The 17809-nt window shown below is 49.3% G+C and overlaps 1 protein-coding gene across 1 annotated transcript; it reads left to right on the top strand.

Annotated features, from left to right (window-relative positions):
- The first annotated feature begins 1738 nt into the window (after positions 1-1738).
- baz2a (bromodomain adjacent to zinc finger domain, 2A) lies at positions 1739-17598 on the top strand. The gene is made up of 30 exons (XM_030119786.1): positions 1739-1843; positions 2988-3111; positions 3388-4299; positions 5189-7348; positions 7542-7808; positions 7898-8269; positions 8352-8412; positions 8758-8866; positions 9007-9108; positions 9253-9475; positions 9590-9651; positions 9740-9805; positions 9899-10291; positions 10383-10637; positions 10736-10950; positions 11048-11122; positions 11213-11387; positions 11724-11786; positions 11868-12012; positions 12100-12692; positions 12785-13175; positions 13497-13652; positions 13752-13912; positions 14028-14093; positions 14199-14482; positions 14559-14694; positions 14823-14969; positions 15055-15317; positions 15429-15572; positions 15660-17598. The coding sequence occupies exons 1-30, from the start codon at positions 1835-1837 to the stop codon at positions 15817-15819; spliced, it is 8289 nt and encodes a 2762-aa protein (XP_029975646.1). The 5' UTR covers positions 1739-1834; the 3' UTR covers positions 15820-17598.
- Positions 17599-17809: the final 211 nt, after the last annotated feature.

The raw sequence follows: 17809 nt of genomic DNA, 5'->3' as shown, positions 1-17809 counted from the left end.
CATTTACACTTTATTTTTGACATTATATTTTGACTTTTTTCTCAGTGTATATCGGGTTTACCCATTTTCATTCCGACAGCTTTCTGAAGGTGCTCGATGAAAAAAAAACTACCTTTTATCATTTTCCGGTAACTCTTTACTTGAAGCACCTGGTATAACACATTATAAGTAGTTATAAACACTCATAAATGATCACAATGCTTTATAACCCACTATACAGCATAGGATTAGGGTTAGGGTTAGATCCTGGCATGGTGATCATTTATGAGTGTTTATAACTATAGCTACACATGCTATAATGGCATTATAATGCTTTTTAAATGTACTTATAATGTGTTATACAGGGGAGCTTCAAGTAAAGTGTTACCCATTTTCCTTATCATGAACGATTCTAATATTCTTATCTAGTTGTTGTATTGTGCCCACTACTCTTAAATCAGAGTTTCTTTTTGAATTTTTACAATTTTCTCGGTAGGTTGGCGGGCCGAATTGCTGCCTCTTGTGGGCCAGTTTTGGCCCAGGGCCCTTATGTTTGACACCCCTGCCATCCACCATAAACAAAACATTCCTGTTTTTCGACTTGAGCCATGTCTATCGTGGGATTGCATTACACAGCACAGATGAATGAATAAAACCGTTTGCCTATTATCCACACTTATGTTTTGATTTTGTAACTCGATTATCTTGCTTTGGAAAACTAAATGAAATCACTAAAGCTGTCCCACATCAATTCTCTGTGTGGAATTTAACAGGAGTAATGTCACTTCCAGTGGAGCATTTGTCCTGGATCCTCTTTTTCTGGGCACTAAGACCCAGAAACCTTCAGACTGCTGGATCCAGACTATTTGCATACTTCCTCTTCAGGCCTGATTTCCTCACTGAGAATCATTTACGAGAAGTGACGAGAACACACTGATGGAGTTTCCTGCGTTCACCGTGGAGCTCGTTAAAATAAGAGCCTCCGCTGCACGAGCCTGCAGCATCTGAGCATGAAGATCAACTCAATAAATGCATTCTATTTTATATCAAGCATAAATTAGTTTTTAGTAACGAGGAACAATAAGTCATTATTGTTTCCATCATCTTTTAATTTGTATTTTTTTAAAATCCTACAAAACGATCATTTGGTCTCGGTCTGTTTTTTTTTTTTTTTTTTAATTAGGTTCATTTAAAAAACATGTTAAACCTCATAACCGTGTCTAAATAAAAATGAAGTTCTCAAAGGAAATAAAAAGTTGTAATAAATAGTAAATACAGTATAATACTTTAAACTAGTTCATCTTCTCTGACTGAATAAAGTTTAAACTTCACTTCCAAGATCTTCTAGAGCTGTCTGAGTCGAACACCGGTGTGAAAATGCTGTTTAAAGATTGTATTTGTTTAGTTTGTGGTGTGACCGGATACGTGTGTGAGAGGTGTGTATGTGCGTGTGTGTGCTTATTGTTGGTTATTTACTCTGCCTCCGCTCGCTCCGCTCTGTGATCATGGCTGCACCGGACCACACCAGCCATGTTTGCTAATTTAAAACCCAAAGGTTAGGGAATAGTAGTTTATTATTTATCGCCGTGCCATCTCCACCCGTGTACCCGTAAAGACGGAGGCTCGCGGCGGCTCCTGCGCCTTCCCAAACACCCGAGGACTGAAAGGTTGGGGCGGCTTTAATCGAAATAAGAGCGAAACTTTTGATGGTGTCGGTGTGGGAGGATGATGCTCCGTGGAAAAATAGTCTCGGGTGTGCGTGCGGCGTAAACAATGTAACTTCATCTGGCTGCTAGCTAACGTTAGCCAGCGAACAAAAGGGGAGCACGCCTCCATCTGTTAACGAGCGAGTCAGATGAGTGAGGTAATCTGAGTCGTTATCAGCCCACCGGAGGATATTTCGTCTCGTTTGCGGCTCACTGTCTGCCGCTGATGGGCATCATGGACCCGGAGCGGCGTGGCTGCGGTACCTGCTACCTGACGACGAGCTAACAGCACAGTACCGTACTTATTATGGATATACGATGCTATCAGATGCTAGCCGTGCGGCTAGCGCCTGTTAGCCGGCTTCTATTGTGATGATTTAGCTAAATAACCTTGGAGACGGGTTTGGGAGGATTTTTATACAAATGTTTCAAGTCAAAGCTCACTATCTGACCCCCTTCTGGATGAGCTGAAGCTGCATGCAACAATAGCTGCCTGTGTTGTCTGGTAACGCTTTCCAGTGGATTGTTCGTGTGGGAGCCGCTAGCCGAGCTAACGCGGCGCCGCTGTCTGCCACCACGGCCTTGTTGAATTAGGAAATGAACTCTCCTCAAGGGCTGCGTCTTTATTAGGCTGTAAACACCTCTCCAGGCCTCGGAGTCGGTGTGAAATATTTTCACTAATCCCTTCATTGTTATCCGGTGGAGGCCGCCGGGTCGTGGCGGTGCGTGTCTGTGTGTGTGTGCACTGTGTGTGTCTATGTGTGTGTGTGTGTGTGTGTGTGTGGCCGGGGCCGAGCTTTAATCGCGGCGCATCGAGGAGGCTGAGCCGAGCTCACGTTAGCTGCGCCTCATCAGCGCGATGACGAGCCCCTATCGTTAATATTCAGCTTGTCCATTGCTCTCGCTGCCGAGGCCTATCATCATCATCATCTGCTGCCGCTGCTGCTGCTGGCTGCGACATTTTGACGGTTGTTGTTGGAATGAAATGGTGCTGTCACAAGATTCAGCTGCCAAATCCATTGAGGAATACTGGTTTCATGAAGGAAATGGCACGCATTACGCACCGCCGATCGCCTGCAATAGGAAAAAAAAAAATAAAATTAAAGAAACCCTGCACGGAGACGAGGCGAAGGCGAATTAAATAATAAATTAGTGGAAATGTGGTGTTGCACATTTGGAGCACACATTTAAGCCCCGCTGAGCACTTGCACGGCTTCCATGTACTTGGTTTGAAACGAGTGTTTACTGCCAGTGTTTGTTTGTTAGTTTTCTTTATTTATATTTTGTGCTTTCCTTTTGCAGATGGACTCAAATAATCATTTCAACTATGGCACCCACTCCTCAGCAAACTCAGGACTGAAACTCTCCTCAGGGGATTCTCTTTATACTAACGGGTCCTCCATGAGTTTTCCTCAGCAGGGGAAGAGTGAGTATTCCCATCCTCTTTTTCCAACATTTCTCGGCATCTTTCATGTCTGCATAAGTACTGACATATCAGATGGCGAGGAAAATCACCACAACTGTGAACATATGCTTAAAAAAGGGGGAGGGGGGGCAGTAGTAATAAATGAGGACTAAGGATTACTGTGTTATTACAACATGGAAATGTAAATTTTGTTTTTTGTTTTTTTTTCAGAAAGCCTGCTTCTTATTCTAATGACTGCAATCTTTCAAACTTAACCTTTGTTACTCTCTTTAACAGATATGAATGGCGAAATGAATGTGAATGGCGTCACTACTGTACTTGGGTCCAGTGTACCTGGTTCCCACCCACCATCGGCTTCTTACCCACACATGAGCAACCACCACCAGAGCAGCATGGGCTACGACTACTTGTGGGGAGGACACCCTCAGTATGGTCCGGCCATGGGCGCCTCGCCGGGGCACGGGATGCACCAGAAGCAGCCCGGCCCCGGGATGGTGCAGCCTCAGTCACAGCACCACTTCCAGAGTCACGGACAGTATCAGCTGAACGGGGGCATCGAGAGATCCCATCAGCCACCTGTGGCAGGCCCAGCAAACATGCCTCTGACTGGGAGTCAGTACTGGAACAGGAGCAACCCCGGTCCGCAGATCAGTTACAATTCTCACAGCATGTACGGGACCTACCAGAGTCAGGCTCACCCTGGGATTACACCATCACAGCATCACCAGCAGCAACCCCTGCAGCCCCCGCCGCATCAAGCATCACAGCAGCACCTCCACTCCCACCGCCACCCCCACCCCCACCATCACCACCAGCAGCACCAGCAGCCGCAGCATTATGGCATGATGCCCAACGGGATGCCATACTACCAGCATCAGCCTCAACACCCGTCCCTGCCATCCCCCCAGCAGCAGCAGCAGCAGCAGCAGCAGCCACCACCACAGCAGTCTCAGCCCCAAAGCCAGGCTCAGATGATGCCTCCAGCTGCCCAGAATTTCACTCCTCCACGTGGCAGCCCGCAGCACCACAGTCTAGGCAGAGGGAGCACTGGCAGCCCCCTTCCCATGGGGATGTCCTCGGCACCGATGATATCACCGTCAGCCATGCCGGATAGTGAATCACCCAAGAGACACAACAAGGAGCGGAGCCCCCACACCAGCAGTGTTGGGATTTCTTCTCCAATGCCAGGTAACCCATTCAGTCTGTGTAAACCGGTAGTTAGTGTTAATGTTGTGCTTGCAAATGAGTGTTTCTACATTTTGATATTTTTGCACCTCTGGTATCGAGCTCGGCGTGCATGAAACACGTTAACTCTCTGATACTTGATTTAACTTCCCAGAAGACTGTGCTGAAACACATCACTGCTTCTCTGTGTCCCAATTGTATTCGTTTTGATGGGTGTAGTTAAATCACAGAGGAAGATAAATATAAAGGTTTGGCACATGACATGCTGATTTGATATTGAAGCTGTTAAGTTTTAGAACTGGAATGGGTTTGAAAACTGGAAGTAACTTTAATGTAAAAGCTTTTTTCTATATTCTATTATGATATTATACTTCTATATATTATATTAATTATATTGTTTATGATAGTTTTCTGATTTTCCTTTTTTGGCAGTCTTGCAGGACTGTTTTGGTTTCTGCTCAGAGTAAAATATTGTGACTGGAAATTGTAACGTTTTAGGTTTGACAAATGTGACACTTTTTTTACAATGTTACACAAAGATAATGATATTTATGGAACAGTTATTAATGGTAAATACATGGCATTTGCACACATTGAATATTAAAGGGATGTGCTCATATTATTATCTGATATTCTGTCAGTCACTCATCAGTGGAATAGTGTGAAGATTTATCCAGCAGGTGCCACTGTTTGACTATGTAATACCACAATATAGACACAAACTGATTCTGTAGAAATGTTTTGAAAGGGGTTGTTAGAGGATATTTCTATCCACGAAAATGCATTTTCATTTGTTATATTTGTCCTAAATATCTTTTGAAATATTTAATAACACATTTATACAGACTGTAACATAGTACTGATCATTTTGTTCAATCATTTCTCTTTTCAGGGCATACAAGAGAAGCTGTTAAGGACGTAGACTCCAGCTATAATGGCAGTGATCGGGCACCTTTGGCTCAAAGATTACACAAAACTGACATTTACCAACCCAGTCTTTCTCCTGGTGATTATCGTCTGCATCCTGACAAGGCGGGAGCTCCGCGTTCAGGCATGGCGTCGCCTGTCAGAGATCCGCTCTCCCATTCTGTGTCATCTCAGCTCCCTGTGTCGACATCAGCTGTACCCGCTCCGCCGTTTCTAACCAAGGCTCCAACACCACCCCGGGTCTCTTCAGCCTCAGCCTTCTGTGGATCTCCCTCATCTGCGTCTGGACCCCCTGCAGTTTCATCCTTTGATGTCAAGTCGGCTCTGCCACAAATCGCAGCAACTCCCAGTGTGTCCTTTGCCTCTTCTCCATCTGCTTCTCCCAGACTTTCCTCCCCTCCCCTCATGGTGCAAGGCCTCAGGCCTCCCACCTCCTGTGCAGCTGAGAAATCTTCAGCAGGATCCAAGCATCTGTCAGCTGGACCCTCCTCGTCCTCTTCCTCCCCCTCCCCCTCCTCCTCTTCCTCCCCACTGTCTGTATCACCTTCAAAGTTGTCTTCACCGCTTGCCACATCTGAAAACGCGTCTCGACCCGCACCGGTTTCTTCAGGGCCTCCAGTTTCCTCTTCAGCTGACTCTTTGGTTCCTCAGTCAGAGTCCGCTCTGCCTCCTCGAGCATCTGGACTCTTTACAACGACCTCACCTCCTGCTACAGTGTCCACGTCTTCTTACTCTGCACCTGTCTCCTCTCCCGAGATGGAGGTGCCTCATAGGTCCAAGCCGCCATCGATGACACCCAGCTTCCTTGATATACGTGGAAGTCAGCACGAGAGGGTTGGACCACCCAGATTGTTGCCTGTTACTTCTTTGGATCCGAATTCCTTGGTTTCGTCTCAGAAGTCACTATCAGGATCCTCAGACTCAACATCGCCAGGCTCCTGTTTATCCACATCTGTGTCTGTGTCCAAAAGTCCGTCAGCTGGGAGTAAACTCAGTGAGCCAGAGCCTGCATCCCAGTGTCAGACTCCTCAAGCTGGCGATTCTGGTCCTTCCTCGGCTTCTTCAGCGCCAGAGAAAGCAAGCGTACCTTCCCTAGTGACCCGTGAAAGCCCTACAGTCCGACCTCTACCTGCCCTACCTCTTCTAACCACTCAAGCCTCCAGGACTGCACCCGTGTCCGCCCCTCCTGCCTTGGTGTCTGTGCCTCCCGTAGTGGGTGCGTCTTCTGCCGCGGTCCAAAGTTCCGACGCCGAGCGGCATCTTCCCAACACCACTCCTCCTCTCGTGCGGACGCCGTCTCCCAAGTCAGAGCACCACGGTCATAGTGAGGATCAGAAAGCGGCGGCTGTTGAAAGGAGTGAAACCCCAGAGGAGCACCTCCCTCAGCTCGAGCCAGATCCGAGAAGGACACCACCTATAGAAGTGACTGATGCTCCTCAGTCTGTGCCGCTCTCACAGAAGGCCCTCAGAGATCTTCCTGAAAGTCCCCCACAGACCACAGCTGCTCCTGATCAAGAGCCAGAGAATAAACCGACAGATTCTGTCAGGCGGCACACGGAAAGCAGTTCCTCCTCTGAAGCCGAGGACTCGACGGAGGAGAAAAGTCCATCCAGAAAGTCTTCACAGCGTAGCAGCACACGGGTAGAACATCTGACAGATGAACAAAGCTTCTGTGACTCTTCCCAGATTTCCTCTCAATACGACGACAGTTCAGCATGTGAAACCCCCTCGAGAACCGATGTCAGCTCCGTCTTGGAAAAGACCTCTGCTTTACCTGGTGAAAGCTCGCTCGCAGACAAATCCACTGGCTTTGACAGCAGCTTTTACCTGAGCAAGGACACGTCTCAGCTTGACACCACTTCCCACACCGAAGAGGAACCATCTGCCACATGTGACACCACCAGAGACAGCAGCTCTTCTGGAGACAACTCCAGAAATGACACACTGGACTCCACCAGGGAAGAAGAAGCCTCGGAGGCGGAAGAAACCAAGGACAGCTGCCAAGTCGCAGGAGAATCAGAGCTGGAGTCTTCCCTTAACACCTCCCAGATTGATGAGCCTCCTGTTGATTTGAACGATGAATCCAAATTGGACTCATTTGTTTCGTCTCAGTCTGATCATCCAGGTACATTTATCAAAGTCTTAATTCATGAAATGAATAGTTTTTGTTTTATTTTTAATACCAGAATGTATGATAAGAATGTGGTTTTTATTCTTTGGACATTATTCCGTCTGATTAGGTTTTCACTTTTTTTTTTAATATATTTATGAATGCTGCTGAAAGCGTTTCGTTTCTGTTCCCTCTCATCGACCTGAAGCAGATTGGGAGCCCAGTGGACTCGACACGCCAGACTCAGCTGGACGCGTCGACCTGAAGACGGCTGCTAATGAGTCGATGACGGCCTCGAGTTTCAAGATGAGAGATGAGAAGTTCATCGCCTTCAGTACCCCGGCAGCGAGCCCCGCCGTGCACCCGCTCCAGCCAGTCAGTGACGGTGCTGCGCCGGCTGCTGAAGGAAGTGTGAAAACCCCAGGGAAACCACGCAAACCTCGAGCTCCGAAGGGAGCGTGGATTAAATCCACAGGTATTAAACACGCCCGACTAACCAGATGCAACTGAAAGGGAATGTTAAATTTCTTTTAAAAAAAACATGTTTTTCTCACTTATTTGAAGCTCCAGAGGAGACCCAGCGGAAGCCTCGCGCTCGAACCCCAAGAGTGGAGAAGAAGCCTGAAGAAGAGGGACCTGCTAAAGAGGGGCCAGCCAGGGGCAGAAAGAGAAAGAAGTCTGTCAAGGGGGATGGCAAAGAAGGAGCTCAAGTGGTGGGGGTTTCTGGGCTTCCCACAGAAGAAGTTGATTCGGTGACGGCTGCAATCGAGGCTGTCCTGGCTAACGTTTCGGCGCTCAGCACAACAGTCGAAAAAACCAAAAAGGCAAAAAGAGCCAGGAAACAAAATCGGGACGGAAGTGTCAAAGCCCAAAAGCAAGACGCTGAGGCGACTGCGGAGGACGGCGATGAAAACGACGACGACAGCTCCACTGCAGGTACTGATCAAGGTTAATAGTTTATCAAGATGCAGCATCTTTAAAGGTGTGAGGCTAACTGGAGAAATGTGCAAATCCACAGGTGAATCTAACAGACGGAGGGTCGCGACTGAGGAGCAGGTCCAGTTCCCTCTGCTGCACGGGTAATTATCCGTTCAGGCCGTCACAAAGTGAATAAACTATATTTAAATGTCAGGAAGTTGTGATAGGCTCTTCAACAAATTGGAAAAGAAGTTCCTACTGAATTGTCTTGTTCACAATAAATACAATCAATCCATTTTGATACGTTTTCAAATGAATAGCAGCTGTGGTGCTTCAGAGAGACGACAAACCCCAGCTAAATCAGGCTTATTGTCGTCCACATTCCAAGTACATTCGGTTAACTTTCACAGAGTAGTTTCCTCGGATCGAATTAAAGTCTCTATTAATACATGAGGTGTGTGAGAAAGCTGTTACTGGAGTATCATTACAACTTTATTTATCTTTAGTTGGAGGCGGGAGATTCGTGTGAAGAAACTGGAGAACCGCATGAAGGGTGAAACTTGGTACTACACTCCCTGTGGAAGAAGGATGAAGCAGTTTCCTGAAATAGTTAAGGTAAGATCTGATCATTTTTAAAGCAATGGTGTTATAAACCTTTAAAAAAAAATAGTCTTGGTCATTATTTTTATTTATTGTGTTGCAAAACTAAATGCTCTTTTCTTTTTCTCTCATCCTGCCGTCTTCCAACTCCTCAGTACTTGAAGAGACACACTGACAGCATCGTGAGCAGAGAACACTTCAGTTTCAGCCCACGCATGCCTGTTGGAGACTTCTTTGAAGAGAGAGAAACGTCAGAGGTCAGTGTACGAGAGGGGGGAACACTTGTCCACAGCTTGAACCATCTTTGCTTCAAGCTAAACTCTTAGGTCATGAAGTTTATGTGGAAAAAGACAAAAAAAAGTCATCTGTGGAAAGTCATTGTTTTCTGCTGTTCATGGCAGGGTGTGAAGTGGGTCCTCCTAGCAAACGAGGAGGTTCCCTCTATGATCATGGCAATCACCGGACGGCGTGGCCGACCTCCGAACCCCGATAAAGAGAAACCTCGCAGGGTCCGTGGTCTGAAAGTGGGACCAGCCCGCCGCCCGGGGAGACCCCCCAAACCCCAGATGACTGACCTCCTCAGCAAAGTGGACGCTAAGCTGCTGAAGCGACTCGAAGCCAAGGGTGGGCGAATCCTCAACACGGGCAACAGGACTGTGTTATGATTAAGGGTTGCGTGACTTTCAGAGGCAGATAATGTGTTGTACGTCTAACTTTTAGCTTTTATTTGTTTTACAGAAGCTCTCACGGAGGAGGAAAAGGAGAAACTAGCAAAAATCAAGAAGAAAATGAAGAGAAAGGTATGAAGTCCAGTCTTGTTGAGATGTTTTCTTGTTGAGTGTCTTGCTACACTCTTTTGTATCTCACTCTTCATTCCATCTGTTGTAGGCGAGGATGAAGAAAAGAGAGGCTACAAAGATTAAGAAGATGAAAGAGGAGAAAAAGAAAGCCAAGGTACGTAAAACCTAAAATCAGCACTCTCAGCCTTAAAATATTTATCGCTACGACCTGTCGTCCTCTTTTTTTTTTTTTGTGTTTGTTTCTTAGCTGGAGCAAGAGGGGAAGAACTCGGAAGGAAAGACTGAATCAGCTGACCTGACGGCCGCGCAGGGACCTCAGCAAGCAGTACAACCTGCCGCTGAGTCCAAGAAGCCCGGCCGCAGGAGGTCCGTCAAGGCCGAGGCCGCTCCGCCGGTCCAGCAGACTGACGTAGAGAGGATAGCACAGGGTAAGAGGGTGCTGGGCGCTCGGAGTAAAGCCAAGGCCCTGGCCAAAGCTCAGGCAGAGGCCGAAGCGGCCGCCCGGGCCGCTCTGGCGGCGAAGAGGGCGGCGGAGCGGAGAGCGCAGGCCCAGAGACGTCTGGAGGAGCGAAAGAGGCAGCAGCTGATTGCAGAAGAGCTGAAGAAGCCAGCAGAGGACATGTGTCTCACCGACCACAAAGTTAGTTGAGGATATCCTCATTTTTCCGCCTGTCTGTAGAGTCGCTGCTTTGTTTAGTCTCAGCCTGATCGTTGAACTTCACCTCCAACAGCTTCTTCCGGAGCTGACCCGCATCCCCGGCGTGGTTCTCTCAGGCACGGCGTTCGCACACTGCCTGTCTGTAGTTGAATTCCTCCATGGCTACGGGAAGCTGATCGGCCTCAATATACCCAAGGACATCCCCAGCCTGGCGACACTGCAGGAAGGCCTGCTGGGTCTGGGCGACAGTCAGGGAGAGGTCCAGGACCTCCTCATCAAGCTGGTAGAGGCAGCGCTGCACGATCCAGGGCTGCCTTCTTACTATCAGGTTTGTGTCATAAACCTGAAATGATCAGATACATTCACACTTCATAAATTTACTGTTTCTAATTTTTGGTGTCTCATTTTCCCATCGTCCCCCTGCAGTCAGTGAAGATTCTTGGGGATAAGCTGGTGGAGTTGGAGCTGACCCGCAGCACGGTTTCAGAAGTACTACGAATCTTTCTGGAGTCTCATGGTTATGAGACGGAGGTGTGCAACACACTGCGGACCAAAACATTTCACACCCTGCCTCCAGACACTAAGGCAGCTATTCTGGGTTTCCTGGTGGACGAGCTGAACAGCAGCAACATCGTGACCAGGTGACAACCAGAAACTTACTTCATTCACCATCCAGTCTTGAATCTAAAAGTTCAATTTCTCACGTTGTCTTTTTTTTTTCTTTAAATGCGACTTCAGTGACATTGATAACACTTTGGAGAACATGACAACCTACAGGAAGAACAAGTGGATCATTGAGGGGAAACTACGCAAGTAAGAGCGTGTGCTTCTCTTTTAAAATTGAAATCAATGTTTACGTCGGCCGTTTGACCTGCTCATAACGGGTGTTGTTCTCTGTGACAGACTGAAGGCGGCACTAGCGCGTCGCACGGGTCGCTCAGAGGAGGAGCTCTGCTTCGAAGAGAGGCGGCGCAGCGCTCGAGTGGCCGAGGAGGAGAACCTCAACCTGGAGGAGAATGGTTTAATCCTGGAGCGGGCGAGCCGGCGTTCACGCAAAGAGGAGCCAAAACTCAGCGATGTATGCATCTGCTGTTGTAGTAATATGGGGCCATCATCATAGAACTCTAATATCAGTAGTTTCCATTTATTCTATAAAAGCTAAAAAAAAAACAAAAGTTACGTAAAAATAAAATTTCTGAACAGACCTTTTTATAGTGTAGTGAGTTTTCCCCATTGTGGAATGATTCATCCGGTCTTTGATCCGTTGTTTAATGGTTGGTGGGAGTTTTTCCTTCCGTTTAAACAGTACCAGTCATCCGGCTAAAAAGGCTTCTGCTGGTTTTAACCACATTTATCTTTTTTTTTTTTAAATTTCTAAAAGTTATTTATATGTGCTTCTTTTCTCTTGCTACAGAGTGAAAATCCCACCAATGCCAGCATTCCAGAGCTTGAAAGGCAGATAGATAAGCTAACAAAGGTATGGTCTCCACCTCAGACGCACTCTGCTCCGGATGTGTTCATGCTGCTTCATATAATAAATACTCCCGTGCCTCCACAGCGCCAAGCATTTTTCCGTAAGAAGCTGCTACAGTCGTCTCATTCCATGCGGGCCATACTGCTGGGCCAGGACCGTTACCGGCGCAGATACATGGCGCTACCTCACCTGGGAGGAGTTCTCGTCGAAGGACCTGAAGAGCTGCTGAGTGAGTCTGGGAGTAAAGTGGTGTCTGAAGACTTGAGAAAGCTTTGTTTTTTTTTAATATCCTGATCACCTCTTAATTCTGTTTCAGCTTCGGGGGATGTTCTTATAGCTGAGGTGCCCGTCACCTTCCTGAAAAAAGAGCCCAAAGTTGAGGAGACCCCGATGCCGACCACCCCCCCTCCTACTCTGCCTTCCTCTCCTTCTCCCGGCACTCCGGGCCAGCCGCCGGCCCTCTCCCCAGAGGACGACCCCCTCCCCGGCACCGCGTCCCTCATGAGCCGGCCGAGGGGACGTGGACGCCCGCGAAAAATCAAACCCGAGGTGGAGCTCCACCTCCGCACGGCGAAGATCCGCCGCCGCCGCCGAAGCAGCGTCCGGTCTTCGGGCGACGACGGGCCGGGGTCGCCGAACGGCGACCTCACGCAGGCGGCTTTCCAGAGCTGGCTCAGCCAGTCGCAGGAGGCGGCGACGAACGGCACGTGCTCGGCCGGGGAGGCCCCGGAAGGCAATCGGCCGGAGGAGAGCGTGAAGGAAATGGCAGAGAAACAAGGACAGTGGTTCAACCTGCTCCCCAAACAGCCGTGCGACGACAACTCGCTAACCGAGCCCCAGATACCCAAATCGCCCAGTTCGCCCCCCAAACTCCTCCCTCAGATCCCGAGTACTGTTCCACCTGTGCAGGTTTGCATCAACAGTGAAAAGAAAAAAATGCATTTAATGATTCTGTAGCGAAACTATTGATTAAAAACATGTTCTTTCTTCTAATTCCTCAGCCGGATCCGCTCCTGCCTGTTCAGGCTCCCGCCGAGGCTGCGACTGCCTCGGCGCCAGAAGACGCCCCCCCAGCAGACCCCGCACCTGCTGCTCCCGATTGTCCACCAACAATCCCTCAGCTTCTCCCCGCTGACACCCCTCCCGCTCTCGCTCCGGCTCTGTCTCCCGCTCCTCCTCCTCCTGCCCCCGTCCCGGTTCCTGCCCCCGCCGCCCCCAGCACCCCCGCCAGGCCGAACCGGAGGCGGAGGAGAGGCAGCAGGGGCAGCAGTCCCGCGCGCAGAGGCCCGCGAGGAGCCGCCGCCAAGCGCCGCGGCCGTCCCCCCAACTCCGTTTTCCAGGAACTGGAGCAGCAGTTCTTCACGCAGCTGGTGGTCAAGCCCATCCCAGCATGTAAGTCCCCGAGGCGCATTTAGCGCTCAACCGTTCCCGAGCAATACGCCGAAGAAACCGGTCAGCACTTCAACCCTTATGCCTCAAGTAAATGAGGGCTTTTAATTTGTGCCCTCTTGTTAGTCGGCCTGAGAGTTTCATAAGAGCACTTTAGGACTTCCTGGATTCACTGCATGTGGAACACAGAGAGCACTAGACGAGATGCGTTTAATGCACCCTGCTGTTTTCTGGGGGTGTCACCGCCTTCCACTGCCGATGCCTTGTGTTCTGACCTACTGCTTCGTGTGTTTTAATATGAGCCACGCTGTGTTTGCTCTCCAGCGATGGTGCGCGGCTGGTGGTGGATCAAGGACCCAGAGGAGCTGTATCACACCTTGCAGGCTCTGCATCCGAGAGGCGTCAGGGAGAGGGTGCTCCACAAGCACCTGGCCAAGCACATGGAAAGCTTAGCGGAGATGTGCACCAAACCCATCAACGGTGAGTCCGAGCGTCACGTTATTTCGCTACATCTTCAGTTTAGTTTATCTGCCATGTTTTTTTTTAAAATTTGCTTATTTCTCTGTCCTCTCCAAACAGACCCGCTGTTTCAGCTGAAGGTGGAAGCCAAGGACGTGTTGCTGGAGGCTCTGCAGCAGCCTTGGCAGGTGCAGGAGAAAGCGATGGAGACGGACATCAGCGCCTTGCAGTGGGTGGAGGACCTGGAGCAGCGGGTCGTAGCCGCTGACCTCCATCTGAAGGTGAGAGATCGCAGGGCTGATGGTGAACTCACTGAGTCTGTGAGACTTTTAGGGAACGAACAGGTTTGCTTGTTTCAAAATAGTGGAAAAAAAAAAATCTCTCCGTTTCTTCAAGTCGCTTCCTCAGAATGCCGTGACTGAGACTGAAACGAACGCAGAGGCGCCGATGCCAGAGTTTCAGGTAATTACTAAAACATTTTGTCACATCAGTTCAGACCTGGTATGTTTTCGGACTCACTAACATTCAGTCCCTCGCGGTTTTGTTTTCTCGCTCGTCTCCTTTCAGCCGTACACGATTCCAGAGCCGGACTCCACGCGGGACGACCTCCAGTACTACGAGCACGACACGGACCCGCGGGACGACTGGATCGTGCGAACGAAGAAGGAGTGGTCCGGCCTGCCTCGCATCGCCACGCACCCGGTGGACCTGGCCGTGCTGCGGCTCGCCAATCTGGAGAGAAACATCGAGAGGCGCTACTTGAAGGAGCCGCTGTGGAACCCGGCGGAAGTGATGCGCCTCGCCCCCCTCACTCCCACGCCCGGCGAGGAGCATCCCATGGACGTCATCAGGTGAGAAGAACGGTCCAGGTCTTGAAGCACACTGGGATAAGATCAAACCTGATCTATATGCTTGATTTCATTCCAGCCTGGAAAGCGAAATCACCTCTCGGCTAAGAACGTGGAGGCAGGCTCTGGATCGCTGCCGCAGTGCTCCTCAGCTCTGTCTGTGCTTGCTTCAGCTGGAAAAGGCCATCGCTTGGGAGCGATCTGTGACTAAAGTGGTGAGAAGTCTTTACCTCGCAGCTCTTTTCCTCTTTTACTCTTCATTTCGTCATGAGAGAATAAAGCAAATCAGAGCATCGGTCGCCCTCTGAGACTCGTCTGACCCTCTGCGATCCGTCCATCATAGACCTGCCAGGTCTGCAAGAAGGGCGACAACGATGACTGCCTGCTGCTGTGCGACGGCTGCGATCGGGGCTGCCACATGTACTGTCTGAGGCCCAAAATCACCCAGGTGCCCGAGGGAGACTGGTTCTGTCCCACCTGCGTCGCACAGGTGGGAGGCCGCCCTGCGATTCCTGACTTCAGTGTTAAAATGTGTCTTTCCTCCTCAACTGACTCGTTCTGCCTCCTTTAATCAGGACGAATGCGAGTCGCCGCGCTCGTCCAAAAAACGCACCAGGGTGAAGAAGAGAAGGTATGAGGACGACAGCTCGGACGAGGAGGTGACGACGACGACGACGACTACGACGACCCGACGCAGCGGCGGCATGACGACGCGGCTCAAAGAGGCCCCCACCCCGGCTCCCTCGCCCGCCTCGTCTTCCCGCCACTCTGGAGAAGGAAGCAGCGCCAAGCGGCGCCGCATGATGACACGCAACCAACCCGACCTCACCTTCTGCGAGTGAGTGCCGCTCACTCAGAGAGACCTCATTCATTTTACATTGACGCCTCGAGTCTGACATGTTTTTGACGACGGGTCATCAATAATTTGCCAAACGTAACTTCTTGCCAGGATCATACTGATGGAGATGGAGGCCCATGCAGACGCCTGGCCCTTCCTTGAACCCGTTAACCCCCGCCTGGTGCCGGGCTACCGCCGCATCATCAAGAACCCCATGGACTTCCTCACGATGAGAGAGCGACTGCTGCAGGGCGGGTAGGAGCTCATTAATGCCTCACAAACAAACTCCCACTCACAGCAGATTTGTCGAAACCTCGCCGCTCTGCCTCCTCCTCCTCCCAGGTACTGCAGCTGCGACGAGTTCGCCGCCGACGCCCAGCTGGTGTTCAACAACTGCGAGCTGTTCAACGAGGACACGTCGGAGGTCGGGCTGGCGGGACACTCCATGAGGCGCTTCTTCGAGAGCCGCTGGGCGGAGTTCTACTCAAACAAAGACAAATAGGAGCCTACGGCGCTCGCCCTCATGGTGGGGCTGTAGACTGTTGGTGCTGCCGCCGTCCCAGTCGCTCTCTCTCTATATTACATACTAAGACTGCCTGGAGCTCCTTCCAGCCACGTATATTCTCTCATGTATAGATATATATGTATAGATTTTGGCTATTTGTCTGTTATCGTTTCCTCTACAGGCCTAATCTTTTTTCTACGGGCCGCTACAGCTGAAATGGCTTGAACTTGTACTGACCCCCCCTCTCCCCCCCTCTCCACCACCGCCGGCCTCCTCTTGCAAACCCTCCCCACCTTCTCGCGTCGGCTCACCTCCACCTCGGCTCCCCGTCTCTTGCCACCGTTCTCCCGTCACGTCCTTCCACGAACTCCCACGTCGCAGCGAGGCCCCAGGTCGACACGGCCCCCCCCCCCCCCCCCCCCCCGGCGGTGCGGCGACGGGCCGATCGCACTCAACGTGGCCGAGCCGCCGCGCGCTGGACCTGCTCGGCGTCGCTGCACGGCCAAATGGATCAGAGCTCAACACAAGAGCTCGGGCCATTTCTCACCTGTTCATTGGAAATGTAATGTAACGTGGTCTTATGCCTAGAAGTAATTTTTTTGCTCAATATATTTTTATTATATATTCTATATATAAATATATATAAAGATTACAATAGCTGGGATTATTTAATAGCAATAGCTTGTAGTGAATGTGTACAGACTACCTTATAGAGATGTCTAGACCATTTATGAAACGGCCAGTTAAACTAAAAGGAATCTGTTCTTGGACTGTCACGAGTAGACGTTGTATAACCTCCACTTAAAGTCTTGCACGTACACCCACACACATTTTACCAACAGACACACAGACATGTACACACACAAACTTCACACACATACCTACCATGTGCTGCTGTGTGAAAGACACTGGTTTCTGAAACTGGAGGATTTTTAATTTAATTTAATTTTTTCCGTGCCGATCAGTCGCTCTCAGACTCTCGGTTTTCACTCTTGCAAACGCTGAAGGGTAAACATTCAGATAGCGCCACCTGCTCTGTGTCTGTAGTCCTTTTCGGAGGACACACACACACATGACGCTGTAATCCAGTTTGCTTGAGATTTGCTTCACGTTGCACACAAATCTGCAGCTTCAGATCTCAACAGTTGAGTGTGGAAAAACACGCACTTCTGTTTGCAGCTCGTCTGATTGCGTTGAAAACTTATAAAAATCCCTCGGATAGACTAAAATCCTTCGTTTCGAAGAATTGCAGAGTTGCTCTGATGTTGAAGTACCGGGCTCATTCCTGCCTGCCCGGTCTACTGTCTGACATTCCTTATATTGATGGCGTGCTTTTCAAGGGCCGACGCGCGGCACGGTCGGTGGGCTACGAAGGCGACGGGACGACTCCACGGTCTGGGTTTTATTTAAAGTTGTTTTTTCTTTTTTTGTTTTTTTTCTTACACTGAACTCGAATCCGCTGATAGGAAACAAACTTTCATGTTCCTTATTACACTTAAAGGGACGCAGCGTTTTTTTCAAAAAAAAAAGAGAAAAAGTTTAAAAAAAAAAGAACAAACAAAAAAAAAAAAGAAGACACGAAAACCAAATGTGGTGTTAAGTGAATTTTTAATAATGTACAGTTTTGGTGACTTTAAATTTGTTCCTTTATATTTTTAGGACCAATTCATCATTTTTAAGAGGAGGTATTACAAGACTCTGTTGTATTAAGGTGATGTATCGCGTGTGCATCTGTAGAATGTACTGTGAGTTGAATAAAAACCACAACTAGTAGAACGGATCCGGCTTCTCTTTTCCCTGACTTATTCACAACTGCATCCTTGAGATTCTTTGCTTTTTTGAGGCCGTTCGATAACAAGTTAATGAAAGATTCAACTACTGTTACTGGAGAACTGTTCGATGCACCTGATCAGTCAGTAAAGAGACGGGTCTTGATTTTGTAGTGAATTTACATGAAACCCTGAATTCCACTCAAATTTTGTATTTT

Source organism: Salarias fasciatus, chromosome 20 (genome assembly GCF_902148845.1).
Source record: "Salarias fasciatus chromosome 20, fSalaFa1.1, whole genome shotgun sequence".
In the NCBI taxonomy this organism is placed as follows: domain Eukaryota; kingdom Metazoa; phylum Chordata; class Actinopteri; order Blenniiformes; family Blenniidae; genus Salarias; species Salarias fasciatus.
The sequence above is the reverse complement of the archived record's forward strand: the minus strand, read 5'-3'. Positions and strand labels throughout refer to the sequence as shown.